At 43.8% G+C, this 22067-nt stretch overlaps 1 protein-coding gene across 3 annotated transcripts in view; it reads left to right on the top strand.

The window, feature by feature from the left end:
• The window catches only part of SH3PXD2A (SH3 and PX domains 2A), a 241894-nt gene that overhangs the window by 144106 nt on the left and 75721 nt on the right, over nucleotides 1-22067 (top strand). For 2 of the 3 annotated variants that reach the window (XM_085064899.1, XM_085064900.1), the window contains exon 6: nucleotides 13618-13646. In XM_085064899.1, coding sequence (XP_084921025.1) covers nucleotides 13618-13646 — 29 coding nt within the window. Of the gene's footprint in view, nucleotides 1-13351; nucleotides 13647-22067 lie in introns of those variants that run through there. The other variant, XM_085064901.1, reaches the window with a different exon arrangement.

A 22067-nucleotide genomic window follows, 5' to 3' on the forward strand; every position in this document is an offset into this window, starting at 1 on the left:
ACGGAATAAACAGCTCAGGTGGTTCAGATGGCTGTGGCTGGGAGGTGGCACAGCCCAGATGTATTTCTGAGGTTTGAAATTGTGACGGCAGAAAACCCCTCAGTGTGAGGCCAGCCTTTGGGATGATAGTGCCGTCTTACGGCTTGTGGGGACAAACAGAGCTGTCTTTGAAATGCTGGATCCTGCAGGTATAATGTGCTGGTTTTATCTGACCTGGGAACATCTCTGACAAGGCATCAGGTCATTAGCCTTGTGCTTGTTATCATAACATTTGCTGGAATGAAACACTAGCTTTTTTAAATCACTGCTATCAAAGCATATCATAAATTGTAAGCAGTTTCTTTTCCTTTGAGTATATCCCTGTGCCAAATCATTCAGTTCTCATATCTTTTAAATTGGGCGTGACATTACCAGTGAAGAGTTGTAGCTGAGCATAAAATAATTATTTTTTAGAAAAGCTGAGCTGTAAAAAAAAGAAAAAAAGTATGTTTCCTAAAAAAAAATTAATAGAAAAGGACCCCTACCTCTTAAAACAGTTCTGCTTCCAGCCTCTGATAATAACAGTGTATTCAACTCCTGAAGTGCTAAAAGTCTGCTTTCTGCAAAGTGGAATTTAAAAGACTTGCTCAAAACTCTGTGTGTGTGTGTGTGTGTATATATACATATGTGTGTGTATATATATATATGCTGTGCAGATGTACTGTTCAGTTACTCCCACCCACAACCTGATTTTCATGCTTCTAAGATCTGTGACACACTTTTAAGAGGCGCGATGTATTTTTAAACTCACACTGTGGCATAGGATGAAGGTCGGTACAACTGAGTCTGAGTCTTTGAGGGATGGAGAAATAAAACCCCAGCCTCCACTCTTCCTTTGTGACTTTGGGCCAGGAGCTCGTCGCTCAACTATTTTCTTGTGAAATGCTGTGGCGTCTTGTCCCTGCTTTGGAGGAGAGAGGTGGCAAAAAGTCTCCTCATCACCATCCCATATTTGCTTGGGTGCACATAGGGCTCCAAGATTTTCACAACACTGTTTAAAAAATATTTCTGTTTGGGAAAAACCAGAGCACTTCTCCCTTTTCTGTGTCTTTACTGAGAAAAGGGTCTTTGTAGTGTTAACACAGTAAATAAATTAAGCAACTTGCTCCCTACTGCAAGACCTTGTAGACTTGTATTCTTCAGTGTAAAATGAAAACACACAAACCAGCATAGCAGATGTGCCTGGCCTCAAATCTGCATAGAGTACACTCTTTCATACCCTTGTTTCCTTCTCTACAGTGATTTAGAAGGAAAAGCTTTTATCTAATCATGAGGTAGGTCTCTGCAGAGCTCCCCAGGCACTGCTAATGGATGGGATGCACAGCAGAGCTTGAAGGCTTGAAGCTGAATTTTTGGTGCTGCACATGCTGTTGCTGAGTAGGTCAGAGCTGGGTTTTGTTCAGGGCCCAGGGTGTTCATGGAGTGATCAGAGCCATTTTGCATTAGGCTGAGGTGTGTGTTGTAAGCAGGGGAGGGTGACAATCAGCTGCCCAGGAGACAGCAGGTCGAGGCCAGAAGCGGCAAGGCAAGGATGGGTGGGCAGCCTGGTGCTGGAGAGGGAGTGGAGGCAAAGCAGAAGGTTCCAGGAATTAGCTTCAGTCCCAGAGGATTACTGGGGAAGAAACTGTTAATAAGTAGGTTATTGGCAGTAGGACACTCCATGTCATGCTCTGATTCATAATCCCCACAGCTGCATCTCGTGCTGAGATTCCAGTTTTGAATCTCACAGTATTTTACTGTAATGAGAGATTATTCAAAATAGCACTGAATTCAGGCTTGGAACTGGACACCACAGTGGGAACTTCAGAATACACAAACCTCCCAGGACATCAGGGATGCTCTTGTCATCCTGTGGTAGATGCTAATGCCAGGCACAGCACGGCCTGCCCCAGTAGGAATGGCAATGTTCCTGCTGAGAGTGTGGTTTCTTATTGCCCAGCTTTTGGCATTTCAGGTAACAAAAGGGAGAAAATAGTGCACAAAAGCTGATTGCAGGGCATAACATTTGCAGAACCTCATTGATATACCAAGCTTGGGAACTACTGAGCAAGTGAGATCAACAGCCTAAAAGGAGGGGGCGTAATTCGTGACAATCAATGGCATTTTCCCTTCGCCCACATGTGATATCTATATATCAGATAACATGAACAGTTAAAGCAGCAGTAAGCTTCCAATGGCCATTTAGCTCTGCAAAATGGAGATCCTTCATGTTGCAGGCCAGAAATACTCCCTGAATCATCGTTCATTTTGAAGGAACAAATCATTTCTCTTTTAGCTGAATTAAAAGGTCTGCTCCTATTACCAGCTGAATGGATGGAAATAATTACATTCATTCATTATGCCTCTTCACTTTTATGAACATAGAACATGGAAAAAGATACTGGAAATGCCACACACACTCTTTGGGGATGTATAAGGTGAATTAAAAGTTAATGTCTGGATGGAGAATTGGACAGGAGTTACATAAAAAGAACAAGGAGAAATTGACTGTTTTCTGCCTGAACACATCTGAAAAACATCCAAATTTGTATCTGAGCTGGACAGCAAAATTTTTGTCTATTCAGACATTGCACTGTTTCATGGTGTGTGTGATCTGTATATGTTGTAAATGCATATAAAAAGATATTTTCTTCTATTTTCCAGAGTGACTTAATATTTAATGCTGGTCACCTTTGAAAGTCAGCTGACATGATTTGAGATGTTTTGAGGCAAGTATACAAGCATATATTTGAGGGTAACATGATTTTTTAAATTTGTCCTTTTAATTGAGTAAGGCTCAAATGAAAGTATTAGGCTGGATCCATACATGTAACAGCAAAAACATCTTCTGCCTCCACAAAGTCAGTTCTAAGTTCAGTATTATAAGTATGTGATCAAATACCGATCAAGAAAAATGTGCCAGAAGTTTTGATAATTTTGAGTATGGTACTCAGTTAGAAGTTTTGATAATTTTGAGTATGGGACTCAGTTAGAAGTTTTGATAATTTTGAGTATGGGACTCAGTTAGGGTATATCTGTCTATCTCTAGTCGCAAACATCTTTGACTTGTCCAGGCTGAAAGAGCAGTTTTCTTTGTTTCCTTCCCAAAATGAAGTGAGCATTGAGACTGAAACAATCTCTTACACCACCGTGAAGTATATGGCTTTTTTATTTATTATTTCATACCCTACTACAAAAAAGATGATCTCTGTTCACTTCTGGAATACTCAATAAATCCTTTTTCAGTGGGTCTGGTACTCCCTAGGGTGGAACACTGGAAACTTTGTGATGCTTCTTTGCAAGTGCCATGTAATTCAGCTCTTTTACCTTTCAGAGAGCATAAAAGTGTGGGACCTCAGAATTGGATATTTGAAAGGGGTTTGGTCACCTTGAAAAGTTACCCTAGTGTTTGAAAGGTTTTATCTCTGGGAAGGTGTCTCTATTTTTCTGCCATAATTGGTGCCTGTCAGTGATAACTTGGAACAATTTAATGAATCCCAACAGTTATATTGGGCAAGACAAGTTCAAGACTTCTTTCTTCTTTTATGTTTTAGTGTTAGAATCACAGAGGATGTTTTAAGACTGCCTGATCCTGGTAGGTAATCAGGGAAGACAAGTTTGCTTTTAGTAGTTGCCAATCCAGCAAAATTTACTAGATGCATTTACTAGCTATGTTTTGGAGTTTTATAGTGTCTGAAAAAGCTCAGTTCAAAGGACAGTGATTAGAGAAATTTCCTAGAGTTCATGAACTTGCAGTAGATCTTACATGCCATGATTTATGTCTCTTGACTAGTAAATTAATAAACCCCATGACTTGAAAGATATTTCCATGTGCTGCTTTGTAGAAACAGGCAGAAAACAACTCCAAGTAATATAAAATTGGTGTCTTACAGAGAATTACACTGTTTAGTATGCTGGAAAGACATTTGATGTTGCAAGACAGTTAACTGAGGACATGCTGCTGAGGCAGATTTGGGAAGGAGCCCTGCTTTAATCTCCCTGCTCTAACTGAAGGAAATGTAAAGACGAAAGGAAAGACTACAGTCACCAGATGAAGAAGTCAGAGTTCATACTGTGGGCCTGATCTTGTCTTCCCACATGCATCCTAAGTTTTTGCCTCTCTTGGAAAAAATATTTACCATTCTTAGGGCCATATGTGCAACAGATGATTTTTAAAAGTCAGGAGAGAGATCTCCCACTAAAAGGGGATGTAAAACTAGGTAGGGCAATAGGGTATTTAGCAGTGCAAAGTAAGTACAGATGCAATAGCCATCTGCTGTCTGTGCACACTGTAGTCTTAATCTTTCAGGTCCTACTGCCCGTGGACATGGAACAGGAGAAGCAAGACAGAGAAGTCCAAGCATCATATTGCTAAAAAGCCAGTTGAGTACACAGAAGTACTACACACCAGAAGAACACCACCAGGAAAAAAAATGCAAAATTGTCCAATACCAGGCATCTGGCACACGCTCCTTTGTACTGGGAGCTCAGAGGTCTGGCAGGGCTGGGACCATGTCTGGAAATGCCTGTAAATAATTTCTTACTTTGCCAAGTTAGAGACTTTAAAATGTCAAAAATGCCAGTGACAGCCTGGGATTTCCCTGTGTGAGCCTCCAGCATGAGAGCTGCTGCCAGCACTAGCACCACGCACTGGGAGAGGCTGTGGGGAATCCCAGGGAGCAATGAGGAGACCCAGCACCCACAGTGGGGTGGTTGTGAGGCTGGTATGGGGCAAAGGAGAGTGTTCAGAGGAGGCTGTGAGTGGACATCCTCACAGCTTGGGCAGTCAGAAAGAAAAGAGCAGACAGGAAGTTCTACTGCTTTGTCTTCCTGTGGAAGGGTCCTGGTCCTTTGAGTCTTCCAAGGGCTTGGTGTCACCAGCCCCTGCAGATTCATCATGGGGAGTTGTGTTTAGAGGTGGGATGTGGTACACGAAGGTTGAGGGGAATTGCATGTCCCAAGGGCTTTCTCTCAAGAGCAGGAGGGGAGAGCAGAAGGAAAGCAGCCCAAACCACTATTGTTTGGGTCACTTCTCCTTTCTCAGGTACCTCTGCCCAAGATGAGGAGTGCGTAGAAATGGGAATGTCTTTGCTCAGCAGCACCATAAGCAAAGCAGCAGCAACTGCAGCACTTACACCACTGGCCAAAGGCACTTTGCAATGGCTCCTGCTGGCATATGTCCCCTGGTGTGAAGAGACCTGCTCTAACCTATGCCCAGGGCTCGATGGATGCCACTAGCCAGTCAGGTCAGGCCATCAAAACTTTTGGGTTGCTTTGCACCCCTGGCTGACTGCATGAACTTGCTCAGTCACCCTTCCTACATTCCTCACCTGTAAATGTTGAGAGCACCCTAATGAGGTGACTCACTCCTGTTGAACGCACACTTAATTTTATTAGATAGTCATCAATATGTTTTATATGCTCTCTGTTAGAGAATTACATGCTTGTTTCCTTGAATATCGGCCGGAAACAGCTTAGGCAAACAGCTTAGACAGGGGAATTTCAGCACCCTTTACCAAAAAAATATTCCTATAGGAATAGGTTGCCTCTTTAAGCACTGGATGCACATATGGGAGAATTGGGGATGATGAAGTATTCACTCAGATTGCTGGTTTCTGCTGCATTGAAGTCAGAGACATTGAAGGCACTACAGCATTTATAACTGATTTCCTGAACAGTGTAGCAAATAGAGATGAGAGCCCTTTTCTTGTAACTCACATGTGCAACAGAAATCACTTAGCTAACATAAATCACAACTAAATTGCTTTTAAAGGCTCACAAAACATTTCTGAAAGAGACAGGATGAGGAAACCATTTGCCACAGCAGAGTATGTCCCCATGATGAGTCCTATTAAAGCTTGATCAAAGAGCCTTATTGGCTTTTCATTAGAGCCTGGTTATCTACAGTTGAAATTCAGCAGTGATTTCAACAGAATAGGCACAGAAATATGCACAGGAGGTAAATTTAAGCAGGATTCTAAACCATCAAAGTATGTGATTAAGGACAATTTAATGTGCTGAGTAATGTAGTGTGATTTGGATGTAATTTATCCTAATCCAGTCTGATCTTTTACAGGAGAATATATTATAAGGCCACAATTAGGTGAGACCAGGGCCCCATCTGGCCTCCTGTCTCCAACAGTGGCTTACAACCAATACAAGAAACAAAGCAAATACAGAGTGAGCTTCCCTTGTGTATCCCCTCTGTTTCTGGTATTCAGCCGCTATGGGACTTTTTGGGTCAAAACATCCAGAGCATGGAGTACAATAACTACCATTTATCCTTGCTTCATGAATTTATCTCATGGCTTCTTGAACCCATGCCTAGTTTTGGTGATTACAAAGTCTTAACACCAGTAAGTACCATGATTCAGCTGTATTACATGCAGAAGCGTTTCTCTTACTTTGATTTAAACTGTTGTTTCTTCCTGGTGCAGTAATTCAGTGGTAAAAGCCTTTTTGGACTAGTTATGTCTGGAGCTGGGGTTGAGGCTTGGTAGTCTGTAACTTGGGAGGTTTCTCTGCTTCTTCCCCCTCTCCATTTCCAGCCACTCTCTGGGATGAGAGTTTTGGGGGTGACACTGCAGGTCCCATGCATGATCTGGTGGAGGTGAGGGTATCCTGCTTCCCATGAGCAGGCACAACCTGGCAGGCCATGGGTGATGTCTCCTTTTGGGAAGGTCATCCATAGGGACAGAGAGATGGGGGAGACAGTGGCCAGGCACCACACACACAGCTCTGGGCAGAGTTAGTCTGAAACACCAGAAGGTGTCCCTGGAGAGGGACAGCCGAGGAACTGTTCATGCTGCACTTTAGAAACCCAAATGGACTGTGTGGTTGCTAACCAGAGGTTGGACCCTTATCTCCTACAGAAACAAGAATTTGAGGCACCCAGCCTCAAATCAGGGAGGGCTCAAGAAAATGAAGTAAATATTCAAAGCCTGTGCAGCCTTTTTAAGCTCTTAATCAGATTCGTATGATTTATATGCAAGCTCATTAGCCTGACCAGTTTATAAGGTACATTTGAATTTATGACTCTGATACTCAATACTTAATTTGTAACTGTGATTAGATGCATCTTTTAAACATGCATCTGCATGTAGATGTTTGTAATAAAATTCCCAAGTGAAGTGCACAACTGAAAAACCTGCACATGAGAATGATTAATTTTTATTAACTTGTTTTTATCACTCAGCATTTATGCTGTAAAGGTTATAATAAAGTGACACATGCTTGGTCATTGTAAGACAGAGATAAATTTGGCCTCTCCACAAGGGACAAGCAGGGTCAGTTTAGAGGAGGCGAAGAACACCTCCACTCAGAGTTCTTGCTAAGGTAAATACATTTTTCTGTCCTGTGGAGAAATCTGCCATCTGTAAGAATAAACAAGGTAAACCAGAAACAGATGAGGATGTGACTCTTAGGCAAGATCTTGTTTTTATACTTCTTTCCAGGAAAAACTCTCTGTAAACATTTGTGTTGTCTTTTTCAAGGCTGCTGAGGCCTTGCAGTAGAGTATCACATGGCGTTAGCTCATCGCTCCAGTGTCCTGCAGCTCCCAGCCTGTGCCGAGCCATCTGTCCCTGGTGCCGGAGAGGCTGGGCTTTGCTGTCAGAGCGCCCTGCCCCATATCTCACAGCCTGCTGAAATGCTGAATCTGCATTTCCAAAGCTCTGTCTTCCTCCAGGAGGATAATTTCATCATAAAAATATAATTGCGAAAAATGCAAGAGGCTAATTCTTCAGCCTGAGCCAAATACTAAAGTTGCTCTCTGGAGCCAAGCAATCAACTTCATTGCTGAGGAATCTTGGGACAGAAATCTGTGGCATTTGCTACTCATTTAGGGAAGGGGTTGGGTGCCTCAAACCCGTCTCTTGTCCATTTAACACCCATTCTACACAAAGGAATGGTGGCAGCTGCTCTCAAGGATGTTGCATCCATGTGAGCTGAGATGGCCCATGGGGATGTCACTGGTCTTGGAGCTGTCTGCATTCCCTGTCTGCATTCCCTCTTCGGATTTGGTGTCAGAGCTCGAGTTGTGCTGTGTGGGGCTAATCCCCAGGATGAGTGCAGAACAGAGGATACTGCCTTTACTTGTCCTGCATCTCTGCTTCATGGTACAAATCCATGGATTTAGGTATAGGGAGCATTGCTGGAGAGGAGACAGTCTCCATGTCTTTCCAACCTTGGCTCTTCTGTGCAAGCTAAGGTTCCTGGTATAGGGGAGATCCCTTCTGCCCTTGATAAATGAGTTTTCCAGTGTTGTGCCTGGACTTTCATGGGGAGAACTTGGGTTGACTTTTACTTCATTGGGCTCAAGCGAGCTGTCAGAAGTCACTAAAACACTAAATCAGGACCTCCAGCTGGGACCTGGTGAGCCAAAATGGGCTACCTTTGTTATGTGATGCAGAAAAAGTCACTGCAGCCTAAGCAGAAGTATGTAGTATATAAAGCTGGGCTATTTGCTCGGCAGACATGCTGTGCAGACAACAGAAAGGTGGCAGGAAGGCAAAAACCTCTCTTTTGTTTTGTCCCTGTTCTCTTAAGGATCTAATTGCACAACAATGGTTTACCCTTATTAGCAGCAGCAGAGCTCATGTCCAGCTGGTAAGAAATGCCTGGGTTTGAAGTCAGGTCGAGAGATTCTCTTCTTGCCCCACAAGTCCATTTCGCTGGCGGCAAGGAATTCTGGAGTATTTGGACCACCACAATGGGGCCCTTTCTTACAGGGCTGGAAAGCTCGACCTCTGCTCAGAAAGGACAGATTCATGTTGGAGAGGGTTCCACAATGCAACAATTTATATCAGGAAATGAGCAGAATACTTTCAAAAAAAAAAAAAAAAGAAGAAGGAGGAAAAAACCTTCATCTGTTTCTTTGGCTCGGGGAAGAGATCAGCTGTGGTTTCATGGTATCAGAGGATGGAATGCTGAAGGGGGAAAATGTATAGCTGTGTGCATCCATGTGTTTGAGTTTCTATTCCCAATGCAATAACACACAGAGTTAATTTTGCTTAATTACATGTCATATGGGTCTCAGAGCTCACTGGGAATGGAGATGCTTTATGCACATGGTTCAACTTTTGCACTTTGAGTACCATGAATATGAATTTCAATCCTGCACTCTCCATATAGCTCCTGTGTATTTGGATAATATGGATAATATGAAGGTGTTCAGGTGCTCCTCCAGCCATAGCCCTTGGTGATAGTCAGGTACCTTGTGCCAGTTCTAGGTCACACTTGGTTTGGTGCCTTATCTAAAATAGAAGATGTCAGTCTGGCTGTTGAGGAAAATCAGGAGAGTTTCAAGATACGAATATATTCTCAAGGCTCAAATTTCCGTACATGTAAAGAGTCACAGCAAAGTAATTTTGTATTGGTTAACTTTAAAAATAGTGTCACAGAATCTGATAGCAGTGTTAAGAAAAATAGTTTGTGAAAAAGCCATCTTCATTACTGACTGCAAACTCTAAGTGTTGGGACAGAGAGAGTGGACTTCCTTGTAAAAATATTTCTGTGGTTTTAATCTGCCTGGCAAATCATTGGTGATTAAATGATAATCTGAGTTGTTTGTTTGAAAAGTCGTATATTTCCACTGCAGTCTGCCCACAGCACTAGAGACTTTTAGGAATTAAGAAGCCTGGGAACAGAAGTGACTACTGTGTATTTAAACATGAATTAAGAAAAGCCAACAAATATGGAACAATTTCAATTTATGTATTTGAATACTCTCGAGGATACAGATTGACCTCCATTACTCAGGGTTTGTCACTGTCTCATCTCCTTTGGACAACAAACACTGGGAAAGAGACAGAAAGATGATTTACTCTCCGTTTAGCTTCTGTCTCGTCTGGTGCAATGTCTGCTGTGCAGCTCCCCCAGCCGTGCTTCTCCATGGGTCTGACAGCTCCTCATGTTTTGCAGGCACTGTTTTCCCTCATAGCTGAAACTCACGGTTGTCTTAAACCTTTGCTCTATGAGTTGAAGCCCAGCCTTGCTTTACTGACAGGCAGAGGTCCTGGGCTAAAGTGTGATCTATCTGGGAAAGGAGGAATCCCAGAGAGTGAACCTTCTGGGTCTGCTGTCCCACAGCAAAGGGGAGAAGCTTTTAAAAGAGCCTTTGCACCATGGGTCCCACAGGAATGAGGTCCCCTAACTGAACCCACCATCTCCAAGGGAAGGTGTTCCTGCAGGAGGTTTCTGCAGACTTGCCAGATCTCCACAGGTAATGCAGGAGAAACCCTCTGGGACAGATATAAATCAAAGTGAATTAGAAAATAGATTAGCACAGCATGTCACCAATACACCCAGTCACCTCCAGTCTTCTCCGTTTGGAACATTTCTTGGGCTCTATTGAACAAATGTCAGGATACTCCTCGCTTTTTAAACAACTTCCTGATTGTGCCACTGTTTGTGTGTATCTGTATGTATTTAGATAGATGGAAACACATGTACACACACATCAGTGTTTATTAACTCGCAATGAATAAAGCAGCAAAGCCAGTTCCTAAAGAAAAGATGTACCATAAAACTTTTCCATAACATTGTTAATATAACCTTCATATTTAAATTAGGTTGCAAGTGACGTATAAAGTCAACATAAGATATTTTTATGTTTCAGAAATTTCAAGTCTGACTGTGGATAGTTTAATGTGATAACAAGGCAGTTAGCTCTAGAGCGATGTTCATGGTCTTCCTTTCACATTCATTGCTACATTTAAAATTAGTAGTGTTATCCTGGGGTAATGCTGATGAGAAAGCAGATCCAGCTTCCCTCTCCTTTGTCACTGAAGAAGAGTGTATCCAGCTTGTGTGACGTGCTTGACACCAGCAATGTTTTAATATCAGCAGCAGCAGGAAATGTTTTCCTTGCCAGTAATGAGGCTCAGTGTCAGCTAAAGGTGGTGCCCCACAGGAAGACTTTAAACAAAATTGCTAGATTCTAATTCAAAAAAGGCTAGAAATATGCTATTTTTGAGAAAGGGTTTGTTCAGTATGGTGTGATCCCAGCTAATGAAGAAAGGACCTGCCAGAGCTACTTTTAGTTCCACCCGCTGCTTTCATTGTTATTCTTGCAGCTGTGGCTGGCAGTGGAGCTAGGATGGTGGTGTCTGTTCTCATATAGAAGTGGAAAAAGAATGGAAATATGTGTGCGTATAAAGATGAAAAGATAAAAAGAGCAAGAGCTGAAGAGAAAGTGAGCTTCCCTATGTAGCTGCAGATGTGGCACTGATTGTACCTTTCCTTGGATTTATCTTGTACAAAACCACATTTTTTGTCTGATCTAAGGGCTAACAGTGCAGTCTGGATTGCAGGAGAAGATCAGAGTTTCTACCTGGAAATTGTTACAGTTAAGAGAAGCCATTAAATAATTTCCTTTATTGGTTTGCAGACATAAACCAGTACTTCAGCCTCACACTAATGCTTCACTGAAAACAGTGAGGTTGAGAGGTATTAACTTTATATATCATCACTTGGGAGAGGGAAAATACATCAATGAATCATATACAGGATAGTAAGACATAAAAAAAAAATAAACATGGGATCAGGCAGGGTTCCTTGCTGCTGTTGCTATTGCAAAGCAGCAGCACAGCCTTTCTTCATTAGCAGAAAAGAGGTGAAGAATATTTGCACAAAGAGCACTTTACACAGCTAGAGAGATTATGTGCTATATCTGCTTTGCTTTCTATTCCAGCAGTATTTTTTTTTTCTGTCCTTGCTGGGAGAAACAAGTTTTGGATTTCAGAGTTTCACTTGGGAGATAAAGATTTTATTTCAAGCTCCATTTTATTTGATACTGCTTTCTCCTGACTTAATTACTGAAATGTGAATGTACAAGGACGGGGAGACATGGGGTACCTGCTGGTTTTTTTTCAGGACCTCCAAAATCAGAACCTTATTAAAGTTGACTTGAAAACTTACAGAAAGGCTAAATGAAAAGATAAGAACTTGCCCAGTAGGTTGATTGACTTTTACTTTTCATTAAGCCTTGTGAATTGGATGGTGATGGTGATTTAAATAACTATTTTATAATGGTAAATTAATTTCTTCTAGCTAACTGTCAATCAATCATTACCTCAATTCTAATCATGTGAATTGAGTTCCACATGCCAAGAGAGCTGTATTGACAGCTCCACAAAGCTCCAGAGTGGCAAGGGAGCTGAGCTGGGATAGAGAACTACATTTTAGGGACTCTGCTATCCCTGGCTTGGTCTGAGTGATCTCTGTTTGGGGCATCATATAGCAGGAATTATATTTCCATATGATACCACTTCTGTAGAAGAAACAACTTATTCATGAGCAGTCAGTAGCAACTTCACACCAAATACAACTGCAGACATGGCTGAGAAAACAACCATTTAATTGAAGTAGAAATGACACTGGGAAATTAAAAGAGCATGCAAAAAATTCCCAAGTAATTATTAGTCATTGGGAGCAAATCCTAGACAAGTAAGACAAGGGGATGGACACAAAATTCTGGGAGAAACAGAATTTATGGGTAGACATATCTCTGACTTCAAGATATGTGTTGTTTCTTCAGCTGACCCCCAATCTCTTCAAATAAATGGTTTGGGATATTCCTCTGGAGGATGGAGCAGGGTACAAAAGGTACAAAACCGCATTTCTGACAGCCTGGCCCCCAAAAGACAGAGGCTAGTGCCTGCCCCTCTGGTGGTATTCCTGCAAAAACAACCTGCCATCGGGTGATTTGGCCAACATTAACATGCCATGTGCAGGGTGTGTTGGTGCCACGGGCACTGTGCCTGCACAGCCATGCTGCCTCTCATTGCCCAGGCTCCTGCCTGGGCTGACCATGCCAGGGCTGGGTGTGACAGGCTCTGGAGAGCACCAGGAGGAAGCACAGCCATAGCCAAGTATTTGTGTCCTCAGTTTTGCTTATCCCGAATCAGCTCTTGCAGCTCCCTTCTGTAATTTCTTCCCCTCCTATAGCAGCTGTGTGGGGTTTCAGGTGTTCTGCATGATTAGAGGTGCCAGCGCCGTTTAAATCACTATGGAAAAGTAAGGGTGCATTTTCTATCCCAGAAGAAAGAAGAAAGGACAAAGTTTGGGGTTTGTTTTGGCTTTTTTTTTCCCTTGTGCTTTCCAAGTGCTTGTCAGAGATAACTAGGAGAGGACTGGAGGTTATTCACAAATTAATTAGCCTCGGAACTGCCAGCCACGCCAGCTCAGCCCGGATCAGCCGCATCCCTGCAGCAATCAGTTCACATTCCCCTTCCTCTCCAGGGGGACGTCAAGGGTTAATTCAGTAGCTGTGCATTTAATAGCACAATTTAAAGGGGAAAGAATGACACCCCTCTCCCCTGCCTCGCTGTCGGTGGATGGTTCGCTCTGCCCGGCTGATCACATGCTGCCGAGCCCCCGGTGCCGCAGCAGCCCCAGCTGGTGCTGCTGATGGGTCGCTGCTGCCCGGGACGCCCCCAGCCCCCTCCCGCCCATGCCCGGCCGCCCTCACCTCCGCCTTAAGGGAGGGAGGGTGCAGCAGGAGCCCTTGAGCATATGGGTGGAAATTTGGGAGGCACCCGCTCTCTCACCACCGTTCCCAGCTCTAACCATGTCTATTTGTTGTTGTCTTTTTTTCAGGGACTATGGATCTTCAAAGAGAAAATCAGGTAAGACAACTGGCTTTTTTTTATGTACTGCATGATTGTAGAGAGGACCTTACCCCCTGCTTTCCCCTGTTAAACCTTCTGTTTATCCTGTGTGGCATGAAATTGGGTAGCAGTTTAACTTTTTATTGCTGAATCCTGCTGGAGATAAGCATCAGTTTCTTTCGTTTGCACTGGAGAGAAGAAACCCACCGTATATAGTATTGCAGTTAAAATGACTGCTCTTCTCTAACTGCATTTGTACAGCTCCATCTCCAATGTGAGATGATAATTGTATTAAATTTCTCTCTCTCTCATTGCAAATTGTCAAAATGCAGAGTCAGAGTTGGGGTTCTTTTCTGGAGGGGAAAGGTATCTTTTTCTGTGCTGGTTTGAATCTTTCATTGTGCCTTTTCAGAAGGCTCTGGTGAGGCTTCTGATGCAAAATGTTCTCAGTGCTTGTGTTTGAGCTGCCTCAAAGGCTGTAGCTATTGGTTTTTTGGAATCCTAGATTAAAATGTCCTATAAAACCCTGATTTGAAACTATATAAATCCAATTTTTCCCCTCCCCATGTAGCTCTTAGTGATTTTTACAGATGCGTTTTCAACAGGGACATGTAATTATGGGCCTCTGGGTTTGGCTGCTCTGAGCTGGATGTGTCAGGGCTTTCTATTTTTTAATTTTTTTATTTTTTTCCCCAAGCAGCATTGAGCACCTGCAACTCTCATTGACTTTGTTTGGAGCCTTGGATGCTTCAAATTGCATTCAGGGCATCCAGAGAGAAGCCTTTCAAACCAATAGTGACTCCTGGAAAACTCTGGCCTGTGTGCAGGGAGGGAGAATTTTTTTTGTCTTGCTTTTCAAGATGATAAAGGAACACTGCAGTGGCTTAATCTCTGGGAGGGAAGGGAAGATGAATGTAATATACTGGACTCCAATGAATATCACTGCCTAGATTGATTTGTTGGTTAATTATGAGGGCTTTTAAGCTGCCATCCTGTAGTAAGCTAAGTGATTCACTAAAGTGAAGCTGTTGCTTAACCCCAATGGCCTGTGCATTAAATGGCAGCTGCCTTTGCAAGCCAGTTTTTTTGGTACTTTTCCCTGAATTGCTCTGAGGTGGGTGTGGTAATGAAGAGAGAAGTGTGGTACAAGGTGCTGGTCCTGCACAATAAATTAGGGCACGCTTTGTCTTCCTAATCTGCAACATTTCTGTCTGGGCTGCACTGCTAGGGCTTCCTAAATGTAATATTAAGGAAAGTGTTTGTTCACAGCAACTTGTGAATTAAATTGGCAGCAGTGCTTTCTCCAGAGTGGCTGACCATAAATAAAAAGGTCCAAGTAACTTCGTAGAAGGCAGAGCTTAGTGTGGGGGTTCCTGGCTCAGTGCCACATCCTGAGCACTGGGGGCTTTTGGACCATGTAAAAATCTTTGAAAAACCTTGCTAAAGTCTCTGGGGCAACCTAATTTAGCACTGACCTGGAACAGCACTAGTAGACCTGGAGAGCTTTGGGCTCAGTGCACCAGTTTGCATGAAAGGGTATTGCAATTCATGTGCAAGAGATGCAAGGAACTGCTTTAGGAGTGGATGGAAACTTCTGCTTCTCTGTTCCTGTGGCTCTGGGGGCAAGTTGGAGCTGATCTGCTATGACATCATGAGAAAAGTGATTGAGTCAGTGTGGCTGAGATCCCATTTGTGGATGCTCTCCCCTGCTGGACTATTTGGCCCCCTGCCCTGAGAACCCTGAGTGACATGGTCATCCATCACTGCAAGGGACACTCAGGTTGGGCTCCCTCCTTTGGCTGTCCCAGCTCCCCATGCTGCCAGATCTCTTTCTGGGACTGTTTCCTCTTCTCTGCTTTCTGGTGCTGGGCTGCTGTGCAGGCAGGGCTTGGAAACAGTGGGGCTGAGGGACACTATCTCCACTTAGCCCATACAAAGAGGAATGTGAAGCAGCTTTCTGAACAAATTGAGCGGCATAAAGGGACTCTGTTCTCAGCCATCTTCTTGCTTGATTTTAGAATGGCAGAGGAATGCTTCCTTCTGTTTGGAGCTGGATGTTGTGGGAGTGTGCACGCAATGAGCAAAGGAATATGCCAAGGGAGTTGCCAGTTACAGCCTCTAACAAAGACCAGCTTTATGACACTTGAAAAAGGGATGGGGTAAATAAGCACAGATTTTCAGGATTACTGTGAGGGTCTTCTAAGATAACAAATACTTTGAAATGCAGTTTCTTCCATAGGTGCAACTCATGGAACTACTCCATCTTTAAACAAGAGACAAATAGGCATTTTTAAACGCAAGCACCTCCCAACAAATGAGACCTTGCGAACACATCTTGTGTCTTGTCCAACGATGTGCTGGGAGGCGGCTGTTGGGTGTGAGCACAGCTGTCCCACACTGTCCAGCAGGAATCCCACAGCTGCTGTGTCTCAGGCATGCGCAGGCATGACACGAGCATGGCCGATTGCAGAAACATTCGGAGAATGCCTCAGACAGCCAACATCACCTCTACCCTGACCTCTGCCTTGCCAGAGTGAGTGTCTAGCTAGTCCTGTGCTCACCCCTTAGAGCAGGGAGAAACTGGATAAGTTCAGAGTTTAAAAGGAGTTATGGAAACATTTACCGCTGCAGTTGTTGCTGGTTGTAAACATTTGAGACCTTCTGAACCAAATGCAATAGCGTGGCACGTCCTTAGCTAAACACAAGGGAGTCTTGTGCTGGTCTGGGGCATCTCTGCATGCCAGCCCTGAGCCTGGCTTCCTCTTGTGCAAAGGGCTGGGTAAACACAGAGCCCTTTGCTTGGATGTGATCTAATTATAAATGCTTTAACCTGCAGCCAGCTCAGTGACCTGGAGCTTCACTGGGGCTCTGTGAAGGCACAGGCATTTGCTGTGGCCTGAAATGCCACGTGTGCTGGTATCTTCATCTTGGGGGGGCTTTATTTGACACTGCAGAGCTGCTTCAGAAAGCTGCCTTCATGTTTCCAGGCAATTGAGTTGTTGCTCTGACCATCTGTCAGTGCTGGAGAGCCCTCAGTACAACTGTGAGGAGTGGTTACCATGGGCATATTCTGTACATTTGCAACAAATGGTCTCTTCTTGGTCCACCCAAAGACCCTCTGCAGCAAAATGGGAAGGAATTACTTTTCAAGTTCCAGTTTGTCAATTGCATTAGCCAAGTGAACAGCTACTCATTTGTCACTCAAAATAGGCATTACTTCTGTGCTGGCATCCATTGTGTGGTTTTTCTGTCCTCAAATCAAAATAAGGGCAGAGTCGCTGCAAGTCTAGGAATGGGTATTTGTATGGTATATTACAAACCACAAATTAGGTTAATCCATTCTGCAAACCCTACCAGCTACCATCTGTGCATGGTGAACTAATTAACCCTTGAGATATCTGCTAATCCTGATGTGGCTTATAAAACCAGTTGGAATATGTTTCTCCTCATAGATGTTGTGTCCCCCACCCCACAAACCCCCTTGCTGGCTAAAGCAAACTGCAGATTCTGGGAATAAGATGGTCTTGCTCTCTTCCCTTGCTGAGGGGAAACTTGGCTGTTTCATGCCAAAGGTGCCAGATCCCGGTCATGAAGCTGAAGCAAGCATCTGGGACTTGGTGTTTGGCAGTAGGGGGCTGCTGTGGACTTCACAACTGTTCTACACTGAGTCTCAGGGCTCCTCAGCTACTGAGAGGATTCTCTTTGCTAGCTGTGAGATCCAGCATGAGAGATGCTTTCAAAGTGATCTCTGCCACCTGCCTTGTAGGCAACCAAGTCCTTATGGTCACAATTTTCCGTGTGCCCTGGCAGGAGCACTGCTGGCCACCCCTTTCTGAAATCATAACCAAACTCCCCCTGCTCTGACTGCCCAGCTTGCTGGGGCACAGCTGGCTTCAGCTGCTGCTTGGCAGCTTCCTCTGGCACCTTGTTGCTATGCTGTAGGATGCTCCTCCAAATGTGGGGGAATAAGCTTTAACAATATAGAAGTTATGATTCTATCAGTACTGCAATGTCTCTTTTCCCTCATTGTTCAGATCCTGTCTGCAATGAGCTGGCTGGGCTTTGGCTGAGTCTGGCAGCTGAAGTCCATTTAAATAGTTCCTGTAATTGAGCACTTAGAATATTAACGATTTGGTTCAGGCCAGTGTTGCCTCAGGATGCTGATGAGGCTTCCTTGAATGAGTAAACTGTCTTTCAGCTGGGTTCCCATGTCCAATTTTTGGACTAGTATGATTATGGCTCCACACAGCCAGCAATCACTGCTTTCTTTGTCTCCTGTAATCTAAAACTAGGAAGGATATAACCACTGTTAAGTAAATAAAAACTTCAGAGTCAATTGGAAGATACCTCACAAACTTTTTATAGAAACATCTGTAATGCTCTCTTTTCCCCAATGGGGAAATTACTAAGCAGAGTTGCAAGAGTTGCAGCAATGACAGAAGTGGGGTCTCAGGTGAGAAACAAGGAGATTGTTGTAACAATACCAAGGGCCCTTGTGGCTGATCACTGTGTGGGATGCTGCCTAGCAATTGTGGGTGGAGCTGATGGCAAAAGTTTTTTCCTTGGCCTAATTCTTCATTACTAGAGAAACCTTCTTCCTCACTCTCATGCACTAAGGATGTGTGCTCTATCAGCCTTAGGGAGTTGCCTTAATTGCTGTTTCTTTGCATTATTAGGGATAGGGGTTTTTATGCTTCCTTTATAATTACAAAGGGAAGTGGCTCAACTTGTGCCTTTTTCTGTCCTTAAAGCTGAGCTGTGCTCATCACTTCAGAGCTTAACCTTTCTGCTTCTGTCACACTGCATGTGTCTAACCTGCATTTAGAGCTCCATGGCATGCCTTGCTCTTTTTTTTTTCCCTTTTTGATAAATGAGCTTTATTTTTGTGTCTTAGTTTGAGCTGCCTCTCTCAAGACAATATGGAGAAAATGAATAGTGTGTTCCAGCTTTCTGTGCCTAATCATTCAACAGGGTTACAAATGTGTGAGCCCCCAGATGGACCAGCAGGGCTGTGTGCCTGGAACTGTTTTACTGGTTGGAGAACTGAGGTGCTGACCCAGGGAACAAAGCTTGGTTGATGTGGAATTCTCTGCCAGCTGCACAGGCCTGTGGCAGGCATTTAGCTGCACGTGGCTACAGGGGGAGAAGGGAATGTACAGCCCCAAACCCAGGCAGGTGTTCTGTAATGTTTGCGAGAAATGGCTGCAATAAGAGGAAGGAAAGACAGCTCTAAGAGACACACAGTATTGCCTTTCCTTTGCCTTGAGGTTGCTGCAGTATTGATGGGATGTCATCTGGAGTGGTGGATGCCCTTTTAGTATTGGAACTGGGGGTATGCCTTAACTAATCTAGCTGACTGTGAAATGTGGCTTGGTTTTACCTTCTCAGTTTGAAGAACTCTTAAGCGTTTTAACTGGGTTCTCAAAGGAGCCAAATCTAAGTGTGTTACTAAAGAGACTGAAAAATCCAATTAACTACCATGGTCAGTCCCAGCATGAGGCAATGCATCTTCTGTCAGGCTGGTCTTGGGGCTACATGCCCCAGGCAGGCAGTTGGTTATTGCTTAGTGAATCTGAGCCCAGGTGGTAGCAACAAAGCTAGAATGGTGTTTTTAACTCAAATGTTACATTGAGTCATTCTGCTCTCATGGTGTTTGTCTCTGAAGTCTGTCTCCCTGTAATCCCTCAGAAAGCTTTAGCTTGGAAGGTCATTTTTTTATTTTTTTAAGGTGGTAAATAGGGATGTAAGTCTGTCCAAGCCCATGGCAAAGTCCCAGGAACATCTTAAATCATGTAACTTGGTCTTGGTATCTTAATCATTGTAAGAAATCTGTGGTATGACATGATCCCTGCAGACTGAGGCATGTTTGTATCCTGATGAATCACATGTGTGCACTGTGCTCCTTGCATTGTTTCTTACAATTAGGGCAGAAACAGTGGTGGTGGACTGGCTCCTTGGTGCCATTTGGCCTGTTCATGAGGATGGCTGGATTAGAAAGTTTACCAGCCACTATTTTATAACTTCACAAGCATGTACTGACAAGATTGCTCTTGATCAGAAATCAGGATCTGTTCCCCCATCATACATTTAACCTTCTTGGCTGTACGTACTAATTACTGCATGGAATTTAAAAACAGATAATTCTGGCAGAACATTTTGGTTCTCACGTAGCTGCTTTTTTTTTTTTTTTTTCCTTCTTTTTTCCTTTTCAGGAAGATAAAGGATTTAGTAATAAAAGAAGGGTAGAGTAGGCAAAAGCATAGCAATTAAGGACCAAACAAACCATTTAATTACTGGGGATATACATCTTGGGTCTGGTTCTGGAAGAATTTAGTAGTTCATGATCTCAATGTGCATCTTGAGTCCAGTCATTGATGATAGAGCTTCCTTTTCTCATTATAGAGAGTTATTCTTCCTCAGGTAATGAATTTGCTAAACTTCTCATCAGTCTGTTGGCTTTTGATGCAGTTATTCCCCAAAGACCTAATTTTCTTTCCTTTTTTTTTAACAAGACTCTAGGTTTTGGGTTTTTTTTTTAAATCATGTATTAAGGAACATCCATTCTGTGAGTTTTGGTATTTTTTCCAAGGCAGGACTATTGCTCTGTGCTCAGGTGCAATAGCAGAGAGCAGGATTTGAGGAAGAGCTGCCGCTAAGTCAGGCAGATTTCATGTCCTTGCAGCATCTGTGCGTGTGTGACCCAATTCTGCATCTTCAGTCAAGATGTGAATCTGTCCACTCCGATCCCACGCTCCAAATCCAGTCTGTAGTATTCTGGCAGGAGGAAGCTGATCTCACACTTCTCCTTGTACACCATATTTTTTAAGTCACTGCTTAAACTGAAGTGCTTTGGACTTCTGCCTGAGGCTACTGAAGAGAAGAGCAGATAGGAGACTATTCTGCACTGCTTTGGTTTCCTGATGACAGGACATGTGGCCCATTAGATGTATAGGATCACTGTCATCTTCTGGGTGGCCCATATGCTGGGGTGGGAGGAAGATGGGATAAGAGAGAAAAGAGATGTTTGTGTGTTGTGTGGGTTTTTTGTTTTTCTCCTTGGCTTTTAAACTGAAGTGTGGGGACAGGGTGCAGGATTAGGGAAAAGAATGTGTTTGTGTTCTTTGCCGTTCCCAGTTCAGCATCAGTGCTGCTGAGAGCTCTGTGTCCAGGAAGGAGGGCAGGGAGACTGGGTGCAGGGGGGACTGGAAGAATGAGGTGTGGCTTGAGCACAGCCATGGCAGAACAGCTTGAACCTTGCAAATGCCTCAGAGAGTCTTCAGCTGAGCACCGAAAAAGCGCTTGGTACCTTAGTGGATATCATGGCATTTCTCTTGGTTTTAAGGAATTCTGTATTCTCCATCTGCTCCTGTTCTGCCTCTCTCTTCTGTCTGTTGGTGGCAGATGGCATTAACGCTGCCTGCGTGGGTTTTTCCTCTCTTGCACAGCGAGTACTGGTATTTTGATTTTGGCACGCTAGATAGGGCAGCTGAGAAGTGTACTTGGGAGCTGTAGCACAGAGTGATGATCCTCAGCCACTGCAGGAATCTGTATGTGGCACAGATGGGTCTGGCTGGCTTAGGGGAGCAGACAAAATCTTCCTTGGGCATTTTGGGTAATTTAGTCTTTGGATGGTGATCACTTGAATCTCTCTCCTGAGCATCTGGAAACCTGGATGTAGGGTGTGTGTCCTTAGCCTGTTGAGAGCACTCACCCCTAAAATAGCACTCCCTAAGTGCCTCAGCTTTATGTGTGGCTTCACACCTGTCCCATTCTAGCTGGCCTGTGTCCAGGCTGCGTGACAGGGTAAATCCTCTCTGGTTCACTCTGGATGGAGTGGCTCACCTAACCAAGTAATGCTTCCAGATGGCTGGAAGCATTACTCACAGAAGTGTCTAGCATTATTGGGCATTTCTGCCTGGACACACCGATGCTGCTGCGTGTACTGTGCTTGGCAGTGTGGCTACTTCACAGCTGGGACTTGACTCTTGCTCCTTTTTTTTGAGCCACCCATGAATCCCAGCATGTGTACATACCTGTGAGTTTCCACGTGCAACGTCTGGGCTTTTCTGCCCTCCTCCTTGGCAGTGCTGGAGGCTGATTTTTTTTTTTTTTAAATTTTTTTTTTTTTTTTTTTCCTCCGGGGGGTGATGCTCTCAGTTTGTACAGCTGTAGATGTGGATTAGCATTCAGATATTCTAGGCACTTCTCAGTAAAACTTGGAACTGCTACAAAACTGTATGTGCAGGGGCTGTACCACAGTGATCATGTGGGAAACAATCCTCACTTGCCATGTGGAAAGAGTTAATGTGAGCTATGGCTGCCAGAACAAAAACTAAACAGCCCTGGATACTTCTGGGTCTGCGAATGGGATTAAAATGGGCTTTTGCGGAAGTAAACAGAGTGGAAAGTTGGGACTACATTTTCTTTGCGTTTGTACTT

The sequence above is a fragment of the Lichenostomus cassidix genome, chromosome 6 (genome assembly GCF_008360975.1).
Source record: "Lichenostomus cassidix isolate B80296 chromosome 6, HeHo_3.0, whole genome shotgun sequence".
NCBI lineage: Eukaryota > Metazoa > Chordata > Aves > Passeriformes > Meliphagidae > Lichenostomus > Lichenostomus cassidix.